The sequence below is a fragment of the Oryza brachyantha genome, chromosome 9 (genome assembly GCF_000231095.2).
Source record: "Oryza brachyantha chromosome 9, ObraRS2, whole genome shotgun sequence".
Lineage (NCBI taxonomy): Eukaryota > Viridiplantae > Streptophyta > Magnoliopsida > Poales > Poaceae > Oryza > Oryza brachyantha.
The window spans coordinates 6,731,846-6,743,980 of record NC_023171.2 but is presented as its reverse complement, the minus strand read 5'-3'; the positions used below and the strand labels follow the sequence as shown (position 1 = coordinate 6,743,980).

The 12,135-nt window shown below is 36.0% G+C and overlaps 1 protein-coding gene across 1 annotated transcript; it reads left to right on the top strand.

Moving 5' to 3' along the window:
• The first annotated feature begins 2,297 nt into the window (after positions 1 to 2,297).
• LOC102717463 (ABC transporter G family member 47-like) lies at positions 2,298 to 11,524 on the top strand. Its single transcript, XM_015840819.2, is given in 22 exon segments — positions 2,298 to 2,333; positions 2,336 to 2,631; positions 3,489 to 3,609; positions 5,356 to 5,444; positions 5,700 to 5,778; positions 6,047 to 6,206; positions 6,300 to 6,376; positions 6,429 to 6,599; positions 6,704 to 7,020; positions 7,106 to 7,266; positions 7,375 to 7,478; positions 7,558 to 7,714; positions 7,814 to 7,930; positions 8,028 to 8,170; positions 8,304 to 8,636; positions 8,764 to 9,054; positions 9,176 to 9,259; positions 9,338 to 9,471; positions 10,020 to 10,247; positions 10,367 to 10,538; positions 10,703 to 10,957; positions 11,059 to 11,524. Coding segments are annotated over 22 exon segments (3,783 nt in total). The 3' UTR covers positions 11,317 to 11,524.
• Positions 11,525 to 12,135: the final 611 nt, after the last annotated feature.

The following is a 12,135-nucleotide window of genomic DNA, read 5'->3' as shown; positions in this document are numbered from 1 at the left end:
GTGGTTTTTCCTGCAAGAGTTTTCCACGTTAAATCTGCTTCTCGATTTTGCGTCAATTTTCCTAACACTCTACGGGATATCTATAGTGGAAGTAGAGGAAGCGCCTTGAACCACTTTGGTACTCTTGGTGTAGGCGAAGTAGTCGTAGCAGTGGTATAGGTGTCATAGGCAAGGTCATCAACTTATCACGAAACGGTCAATGGTGATCAGCTGTAAGGTCACAGTGAACTTTTAGTATCCATCAACACTGCAAGTTCTCCCCCAATGCCCTAAGAATATGCTAATAACATAGCCAGCAAGTCGGCTATAATATTTCTTATAGTATTCTCTTAGCCCGTTTATATGGTGGTATCAGGACCCACTTGTATTTTTTTGGTTCTTATATCCCAGCTGGCTATAATAAGCTTATCGCGCGATTCTTCTCTCTCTTCTCCCCTCTCTCCTCCACCTTAATTAGTAATCAAAATTAGGTTTTTGGGATGTTGGAGAGAGGATGATCGTTAGAGAGGAGTCCCTCCTCACGGCTATACACGTACACCTCTTTTAATCTTAGCACGTAGGGAAATCGTATATATAGGCGGCTACTCCAAAGGAAAGCGTTTTGTGCAGCACCGATCCCAGCGCATAGTCGACGAAATTAACCGTGAACTGAGCTGCAGTAATCGTGCGCGCAGGCAATGGAACCTCCTCCGGTTTCCACACCGAGAGACAGATCAGTATATCCAACAAAATTAAGGAGATCATCACCACGTACCGGTTGCTTCAGAAAAGAAAGAAAAGAGGCGACAAAAAGAATTCAGGCCAGTGACGTTTCAGATAAGTTTGTACTATACGCTGCCAAAATTCAGACCGGACCAGCCAGCATTGCTAGCTGCCTCCAGGGTGCGGCAAGCAAGGCCGGCCACGAGACTTTCCCGGCCCTGCTAACACCGCCCGTGGTACTGTGATCCGTGCATGACACGCTCGCTCATCCACACAGGGGCGTCGTCCTCTTTATCCGGCCAAACTAAGTACGCCATAGTGTGCTACGTGTCAACCCAAAGTGATGCCACACCCGTACGGCCGTACGTACGCCGGCCATGTGCATAACGTGCTCCATGTCAGGGGGCGTTTAGTTGCATAAATGAAAATATTTAGATGTCACATCAGACGTTTGATCGGATGTCAAAAGAGATGTTTGGACACGGATGAAGAAATGAATTTCATGGCTTGATCGCCTAGGAACCACGAGACGAAATCTTTTGTGCCTAATTAATCCATCATTATCGTATGGGTTACCGTAACACTTATGGCTAATCATCGACTAATTATGCTCAAAAGATTCGCCTCACGATTTCTCACATAACTGTGCAATTAGTTTTCCGTTTTATCTATGTTTAATGCTCTATTTAGATGTCCAAAAATTTAATATAATGTTTTCAAGGGAAAATTTTTGACAACTAAACAAGGGCCTTACATGGAAAGCAGAGATGGTAAGGTTTTGGTTCTAAGGGGGTAGTAGATTCAGCATCCATCATCATCACTACACCTCCGTAAAGAGTGCATCTATTTGTCTTATTCAATCCCATAAGAATACCAACTTATAAAGCATTTATAAATTATATTGTTTTTTGTCTCCAAATAAATAAAATATATCATTTTATGAGTGATACCAAACATTAAATTTTTTGTCGTTCTCTCATTTTGATTTATTGCTTTAATTTTGTGCCACGTACCCCATCTTACCCACAAATGTTGTTTTAATTTGCTTGGTTCTACTTTCGTTGATTTATGTGCCTTAGTAGTGAGACACTCTTTTTCTCTCTTATATTTAAATGCTTGCTACGGTATATTATAGAAAAATCTTATACGTCACGTATGCTGTACAGGAGTACGGGACAACGGTCCAACTCGTGATATTTGCTATCAACGTGGTCTATTTTTTATTGAAGAATATAATTGGAGTTATTGAATACATTTTCTCCGTATATTAGTTGTTAAACAATGTTGTTGATTTTTTGACATACATTTAATTATTTATCTTATTCAAAGACTCCTGTAATTATATTTGTTTAATTGTTTGATTAGATATATTATAACATATTTTTCAATTATAACTCATATTTTATATATTTATATAAAATTTTTGAATAAGATGAATAGTTGAATGTGCATACAAAATATCGTTATCTGTAAGTACTGAAGTAGTATGTGCGGCTATATAAGTGGCCATTTATCAACTTTCAAGCTTAGGTCTGTTCACGAATATTGAGGCAGAGAACGACGAGAGGAGCCGGCAACCACTGCAAGCGCCCGGGATGGACGACGCCGGCGAGATGCACTCGTTGGGCTGCCGGCGGAGCTGCGCCGGGAGGGCTCGGCGTGGTCGTCGGCCGCCGGCAACGTGTTCTCGCGCTCGTCGTCGACGAGGGAGGACGACGAGGAGGACCTGCGGTGGGCGGCGCTGGAGAGGCTGCCCACCTACGACCGAGCCCGCACGGCCGTGCTGGCCATGCCGGAGGGGGAGCTGCGGGAGGTGAACGTGCAGCGGCTCGGCGCCCAGGAGCAGCTCGCGCTGCTGCAGCGCGTCGCCGGCGACGGAGACGACGACCACGCGCGCTTCCTCCCCAAGTTCAGGGAACGCGTCGATCGGTAAGCCAACACCATACTGAAAACGGTGATAGCTGCGTCACTGATAAAGAGCGCTGGTTGCTGGGAAAAAGTTAATTATTCCAGCAAATTATATAACTCCCCGTTTACAAGTGGACGTCACTGACTTTTTATCTATAATTTACCATTTGTCATATTAAAAAGTTTATATAATTAATAATTTTTTGTATTATTTGATTTGTTGCTTATAAAATTTTAAGTACGACTTATAATTTAGATATTTACACAAAAGTTTTAAATAGAACGGATGGTCAAACATAAATACAAAATTAAAAGATATTAAATAAAAAACCGAAATGAGTATATCGTCTTTGTAAAAAAATATATATATGTAGTCTATAATTTGAACATAACCATAATATTTCGCAAAAAAAATCCAATGCAAGGTATGCTTGTCTTGCTATTGTTTTGTAAAAGAGTAGCAGAGGTAATGATAAAGTTATGAGAAACATAATATTTTAATCAAGTTAAAAGTACAGATTTGCTATCTAGTTAAAAAAACATATATACTACGAAAGTATTTTGCAAGGTAAGTCCAACTATTTATTTTCATGTAGTACTTATGGTTCTAGATTGACTGGCAAGATCCCATGGAAGCATATATGCATTTTCGATTAATTATAAAAGGCTTGCTTTGGTATTCCAACATCTTTCGATGGATAAGTGTGATTAAAATGGTCCGACTCGGGTGTATTTAATCATATGACTTTGACATTACATTTCCTAGACATGCTTATATCAGGAAAATAACTTTATTTTCCCATGACGAGTATGTTAAATTCTTTTTTCAAACTTTGATATCCAGTTCCCCAATTTAAAAAAATATTCCATATTTTCAGAGTTGGAATTAAGCTGCCAACGATTGAAGTGCGGTATGAGAACCTCAATGTGGAAGCAGAGGCGTACGTTGGCAGCAGGAGCATTCCCACCGTTCTGAATACTTATGCCAACATATTTGAGGTATCTTCTTTTAGATAATGACATTTTGGAAGTTTCTTTCCATCAGATAATTGCATAAGTTCATACTCATTATTTCCAAATTAATATTCATTAAGTCCAAATTCATTATCATGAATTCCAGGTTCGTAGCAATTCAATTCCGAACATAGAAAGCAAACAGATCTGTCCGTTGGTCTGAATTGTAGCGATTTGAATGAAAACAATAACTTCCTGCCGGATTATATTTAATACTACCTCCATTTCCTAACGTAAGATGTTTGACTTTTTTGTTGTAATGTTTCATCATTCATCTTATTCAAAAATTTAGTACAAAATATAAAAAATAACAAGCCGTACTTAAAGTTCTTTTGATAATAAAGTAGTCACAAGCAAAATAAATAATATTTCCATAATTTTTTGAATAAGACAAATGATTCTTAAGTTATGAAATGGAGGGAGCACATAATACAGTTGATTTTTCTGTCACACGTTTGACCATATTTCTTATTAAAAAAATTATGCAAATATGCAAAGAATTTACGTTATCATTAATAAATCCAATTATAACAATATAAATAATAATTATATAAGTTTTTTCCAGGTAAATGTTCAAACATATATTATTTCTAAAAATGCAAGGACTTCTCCATGAAACTGGCGAATCCCTAGTTGTCGGCCGCTGGATCGTAATCTGGCCCAGCTCCACAATCAGCGCGTGGTCCAATGAAACCCAGTAAACTTAGCCAGTTAACACTGCCATTGTTATGCCCATGGGCCTATCTGTGCGCTCTTTCTCGCGTCGACGTGAGCCTTTGTAATCGGCTAATCGCTGCTTTCGCACGGATCAGATACGGATGGATTTTTTTTACACGTTTGACCATTCATATTATTAGAATACTCCTCTGTATTTTAATACACAAGGCCATTGATTTTTTTTATATGTTTGATCATTCATCTTATTCAAATTTTTATGCAATGACGCAAATTTTAATTTATAATTTAAATATATTTGGTAATAAATCCAAACAAATTACATTTTTTTAATATGACAAATGGTCAAATATGTACCAAAATTAGTCAACGGTATTATATATTAAATTACGAAGTGACTATATATTTCTGTGTATACAAAAGGTGCAAGTTAGGAAAATTATTAGGCATGTAATTCATATTTCTTGCAATAAAAACTTTTTACAATTCAGAATAATTATTTCGGAACAAAGACACATAAATTTAGAGTCAACCACTTCAGAAAAATAAAAAATAATCCATATATAAATTCAAGTAAATATGTTTGTGTTTAACAAACTAGTCTTAAACGAAAAGGTGGTTTTAGTCCTTCAATTCTCTCAAATTTTATCAAAACCGAAAAACTACTTGTACATCAAGTGTACCACTTAAAGGTGATTTTTTTGTTTGATGATGTTAACTTTTGAATTATATTTGATCGTTTATCTTATTATAAGTCACGTTTAATATTTCTTTAGTAATAAATTAATCACAACATAATAATTAGTTAGTATATACTTTTTCAGATAAGACAAACGGTCAAATATAAACTAAAAATGAATGGCTCCAAATAAAAAAAATAGAGGGAGTACATGGATTTTTTCCGCATCAGGGATTTCTTTCAGCCGGTCCATGCAAACGTAACTCAATTAGGTTTGCAGCTGCCACTCCATTATCTAAGATCACATTATGCTCCCTTGTTCTGTTGTAATCCATCTGTAGTGACATGGTGACGAACTGACAATCACCTCCAAACAGGAACTAGCAAACATTCTTCACATAATGCCCAAAAAGAAGCAAAAAATATCAATACTTCACAACGTGAGTGGGATCATTAAGCCCCACAGGTAAATCCCAGTAATTGTCAGACTCCGAATCATTGCTTTGATGATAGAGATTTGCCCCGGTCCAACAAAAAGTGGTACCGGTACCTCGAGGCACCGAATCGTTTGTTACTATTACATCTAGCCGAGTAGGATGTCACTGTTATATCCAATAATCAAAAACGATTTGGTACCACGAGGTACCGATAACTTAAAGTACTTTTTGTTGCACTGAAACAAATCTCTTGATGATATATATTAACATCATATTGTTTGTAGAATGACCTTGCTTTTACGTCCTCCCGGCTCAGGGAAAACATCACTGCTGACGGCCTTGGCTGGAACACTCCCATCTACTGTAAAGATGTTTTTCCTTATAATATACTACCTCCGTATCATCATGCAAGACTTTTTAATATTGTTTAGATTCATATGAATACTAATGAATCTAGATATATATGCAACTTCTATATATTAATTAATAGATGTATTTAATAATAGCTAAAAAGTCTTACGATATGAACGGATCGAGGAAGTATTTCTTTTTGTTTAGTATATCGTGCTTGATCTCATACAACTATGCTTGAAGTACTAATACGATGAAATATTGCAATTAATTACAAAAGGTATCAGGGACAGTTACCTACAATGGGCATACGATGGATGAATTTGTGCCCCAGAGATCTGCAGCTTATGTTAGCCAGCATGATCTTCATATGGCTGAATTAACTGTTCGTGAGACGGTCAGTTTCTCTGCCAAGTGTCAAGGAGTTGGTCATCACTACGGTAAGAAAGAAAAACTGCAGACTTTGGAACTCATAAGGTATCGCATTTCAAATCACAGTCAAACATAGTTAACATTTTGTACAAAATAATCAGATCTATTAATGGAATTATTGAGGAGAGAGAAGGAAGAAAATATCAAACCAGACCCAGAAATCGATATGTATCTGAAGGTACAACTCAGTACTCACTTTATCGAATTATATATATATATCTGTAGTTTAGTTGCTTTTACTGTCTATTGATGTTCCATTTGACAAGAGCAAGAGCCATCCTGCAGCGCTAAAAACATCAAAGTATGGAGTTAGCAAGAAAGAATTACTTAAAGCTAACATTGAAAGAGGGGTTTTGCTTATGAAAAGAAACTCCTTCATGTATATGTTCAAAGCAATTCAGGTGATTCATGAAAAATCAAACTTGTTTCATTATATACTAGAAAATCAACCGAGATATATTACACGGCAAAATTTGATGTTATGTTATCTCTCTGAATTGTTCAGTTAACATTGGTGGCAGTAAATGCGATGACAGTCTTTATCCGTACCAATATGCATCATGATTCTATAGAAAATGGAAGGTTATACATGGGAGCACAATTCTATGGAATGCTGATGATCATGTTCAATGGTTTAGCAGAATTGGGACTAGCTGTTGCAAAGCTTCCAGTTTTCTACAAGCAGAGAGATCTACTATTCTATCCAGCATGGACATATGCCTTGCCATCATGCATCATTAGGACCCCCATCTCCTTACTTAATACAACAATTTGGGTATTCCTAACATACTATGTCATTGGATTTGATCCTAATATACAGAGGTAAGGAAAACATAATTCTACATTGCCTGAACTGTTGTAACGAATTGTGTTGCAAAAATTAACGAAAACAAATATAATGATGCAGATTTTTCAGGCAATTCCTTGTGCTTCTTGTGATGTCTGAGGCAACAGCTGGACAATACCGCTTCATTGCTGCTCTTACCAGGCATCAAGTTATTGCAAGCACTGTTGGCTCATTCTTTATATTAATTTTTATGCTTTCAAGTGGATTTATCCTGTCAAGAGGTATGCAAACTACTCTAACATTACAAAATGTATATTTGCATTAGCTCTGATACTACTTCTACATTGGATGGACTTGTATAAATATTATATTTTTGTTTTATATAACAGATGATGTTAAGAAATGGTGGATATGGAGTTACTGGATGTCACCCCTGATGTATGCACAAAATGCTTTAGCAGTAAATGAATTCCTAGGTCAAAGCTGGAACAAGGTAAATATAATTTATAGGATTGATCAAGAGGCATATATAAATATATTTGGCTAAATGATTTGTTACTGGTACACTACAGATAATAGATGGTTTCAGAGAACCACTTGGAATGCTAGTTATAGAATCTCGTGGATTTTTTCCTAAAGCCAAATGGTATTGGATTGGTATTGGTGCCTTAATTGGATATGTTCTTCTATTCAATATCCTCAGCATCATTTGTCTCACATTTCTCTCACGTGAGTTAGACGGAAGAAAAATCTGAATTCTTATATTTTTATAAGCTATTCATGTAAATGAGCTATACATTCCAATTTTATCCACCCTGCTTTTTGCAGTGTCTAAGAGCTACCAGTCAACAATTTCTCAGGAATCATTGAAGACAAAACAAGCTAATGTACTAGATGAAGATTTTCAAGAATCATCCAAAGAATGGACTATGAACAATACAAGCTGTAATTTTTTTAGATTTGTCGGTCTAAAGTCTAAGCATTATATAACATAATGATATATCATTTAATAATTAATGTGCATGTGTGTTATGTCTACTAGATGCTAAAGATGACAGCAGTCCTAAAGCAACTACAAGCCATGCAACCGAGAATTATGTTCTAGGCCGGAAAGGAATGGTTCTCCCGTTTGTATCTTATTCCATTACATTTGAAAATATAAGATACAGTGTAGACATGCCAAAGGTATACACAAATATCAAAAAAACTTATTTTAGAGATCGATGTTTTAATAATGCTCTATATTTCTACAAATCACATGCAAACTCTTTGTATGTATGTGTGTGTATAAATTGCTGTTATCCAACAAAACATGCAGGCATTGAAGGCCCAATGTACAACCGAGTCTCGGTTGGAACTACTAAAGGACATCAGTGGTTCATTTAGACCCAGAGTACTTACAGCACTTATGGGTGTCAGTGGTGCGGGCAAGACAACATTGTTGGATGTGTTGTCTGGGAGGAAAACCAATGGATATATAGAGGGTAATATCACCATCTCTGGCTATCCAAAGAAGCAAGAAACCTTTGCTCGAATTTCAGGATATTGTGAACAAAATGATATCCATTCACCAAATCTAACTATCTATGAGTCCCTTGTCTTCTCTGCATGGCTAAGATTACCTGCCAAAATTGATTTTAGGACAAGAAATGTTAGACAAGAGATTAAAACTTATCCTTTATTTGGATGCTAAGTAATACAGAGTGTAGTTTTCGTGAATTGCTTATCGTGTATGAAATGGTGTTATAAATGAATGTATGCTATAACATGGTTTGCAGATGTTTATTAATGAGGTATTGGAGCTCATTGAGCTTTGCCCCATAAAGGATGCATTAGTTGGATTGCTTGGAGCGAGTGGATTATCAACTGAACAAAGGAAGAGGCTAACAATAGCAGTGGAGCTAGTTGCGAACCCATCTATAATATTTATGGATGAACCAACATCTGAACTCGATGCATGAGCTGCAGCCATTGTCATGAGGGCAATAAGGAATACTGTGGATACAGGAAGAACTGTTGTTTGCACAATTCACCAACCAAGCATTGATCTATTTGAATCTTTTGATGAGGTGAATAATATATATACCAATCTACGTTTTTCCTATCACATGGATTTTACGAAACAAAGAAAAAATAAATCTTTTGTTGGTTGGCTCATTCAATTTCTTTTAATACCATTCATATTTGTAGCTCTTCCTATTGAAACGAGGAGGCGAAGAGAGATATGTAGGTCCACTAGGACAACATTCATGTGAATTGATCAAATATTTTGAGGTGAGAAAAAACACAAAAAGTAATATATATATTCAATTTTTGCATAGAAAAACATGCTATCTAACTCTCATTTTCTAGGCTATTGAAGGTGTCAACAAGATAAAGGATGGCTACAATCCTTCAACTTGGATGCTAGAGGTGACTAGTATGGTGCAGGAACAAAAAACCAGGGTTAACTTCACACAAGTATACAAGAATTCTGAACTGTATAGGTATATTTTAGTTTATCCTCGAGTTCTTACTCGGGTTATAAGTAAGCGGCTACCATTATCCCAACAACGAGCACATAGACTTAGAGAAAACTTTCTCTAACATGCCTAACAACTTGGTTACAGTAAGGTATATGTCACAACTGTGTCCAAATTTGTGGTATATATAGAATATTCCATTCTACTATTAAGACATGAAATTTGTAGTGATAAGAGCGAAGCAATATTTGTGTCTTCAAGTATGTCTAATCATTTTCATAGATATGGTGGATTACAAATATTAAAAACTGAAATATTACGCTCCGAAAATAAAAGAATGTCAAATTTGTTTTCGACTAGTTAAAATATGAAATAATCACACATGGTAGCGTCAAAAACAAATAAAAACTATACAAGTTGGAGACAGCACTAAAATCATACTGTGGAGCTAAAAATGTTTTAAACTAGTTTGAGGTATAACAATTTATTTTCTAGAATTAATGTTTGAATTTCTGGAAAATTTAATAGGCTATGTTATGGTCTGATAATATAGTACTTTGGTTTCAATACAGGAGGAACAAAAGGTTAATAAAGGAGTTAAGCACACCACCTGAAGGTTCAAGTGACCTATTGTTTCCAACTGAATATTCACAGCCCCTTATTACACAATTTTTGGCTTGCCTCTGGAAGCAACGACTGTCATATTCAAGAAATCTTCCTTATGTTGCTGTGAAATACTTCTTCGCCATTGTAGTTGCTTTATTGTATGGAACAATGTTTTGGGGTGTTGGCAAAAAAAGGTAATAATTTATAATAAATAAACACAAATAAATATTGTATATACAACTTTTTTTTACAAATTTAATGGTTGCTTCTAGTCCATCTCTTGTAGTTTACTAGAGATATTCCATTCTTGCAGGCAAAATCAACAGGCATTGTTCAGTGCAATGGGTTCGATGTACTCCACGTGCTTGAGTATGGGAGTGAAGAACTGTATGTCAGTTCAGCCAATTATCTCTGTTGAGCGCATTGTCTTCTACCGAGAAAGAGCATCACACATGTACTCACCTTTGCCATCTGCCTTGGGGCAGGTAAAGTTCTTTCGTATCATAATCACATGGGAATATTTATAAATATGGCTCAATAAAATGTTCTAAGACAGTATTTACAAATTTCATCTATAAAACCAATGCTTTTAGTAAGTGGAAGGAAATGGTGAAACAACAAGTCTTTTTAACATCTAGTTCTATTCCAGGTTGCAATTGAACTTCCATGTATTCTTCTTCAGACCTTAATATATGCTGTGCTAGTATATGCCATGATAAGATATGAGTGGACAATTGCCAAGTTCTTTTGGTACTTGTTCTTCATGTACTTCACTCTACTGTACTACACATTTTACGGCATGATGGCGGTCGGTCTGACTCCAAACCATAGCATGTCCACGGTTATTTGTACGGCATTCTTTACTATGTGGAACCTTTTCTCAGGATTTCTAATACCAATGACTGTAAGTATACCAACTACTTTCAAATATCTAATTATACAATGTTCTTGGCCAAATTAGTTCACAATCATTGATTTTCCTAATATGGCTCCTTTAATCAATAGAGAATTCCAATATGGTGGAGATGGTATTATTGGATTTGCCCCGTTGCATGGACACTCAATGGATTGGTTACATCACAGTTTGGGGATGTAAATGACAAGTTTGATAACGGTGTGCGCGTGTCTGACTTTGTCAAGAACTATTTTGGTTACCATCATGACTTGTTGTGGGTGACTGCTATAGTAGTTGTCTCATTTGCTGTTCTTTTTGCCTTCCTTTTTGGACTATCACTCAAGATGTTCAACTTCCAGAAGAGATAACCACATAAGATATATGTGAGTCTCAAAGTTTGATCAAAGTCCATAAAGCACAAATGTTACCTGCAAGAGACTTATAACATGTGAATAATAACATATAGCATGCATGTCTACAATAACTGGATGTACTGAGACATATATGTTTAGTCTTGGTGGTTTCTTACTTGAGGTTATCTACAGTGTACAATTTGTTTAAAAATGAAAGTATGTATGACAGACAAGATTAGAAAGACATGTTATTTTTCTATAAAAACTCATTATATAATCTCATCTTTGTTGTACAACTAATGCAAGTATGACAATAGGGAAGTTGTCCTTTTCAGGATTACACTTCAAAGATCAGATGGCGTTCTTCTCAATCCTGTCCATGCCACTCCAAATAATTAAAATAGAGTAAATTTCATAAAACACAGTTACAATATTTCGAGTTGCACAAAACCACGGGAGTTTTGGCATGTTGTACATAACCATTGTATTGTGTTTGCAAGGAGATTACTTTTAAAATAAGATTTAAGTTGGTTATAACTTTTCCATATTCAAAGCACAAGCAAGAAATTTTCCACAAAATAGCCCTTCGATATATTCTTCACACTAAACCCATCGTATGCCATATTCCAATCCGAATTCAACTCCATATTTCATACGCACACAATATCTCTATCATATGCCATATAGAATCTTCACCAACCACGTGCATTGATCTTTAGCCTAAGTATCATACATGATATTCGACCACCCAGACGTCATCTTATCTCCATGTTGACTCCTAATCCATCACCGGCAATACTCTTCCGAGATATCAAGACACCTACACATGAATCA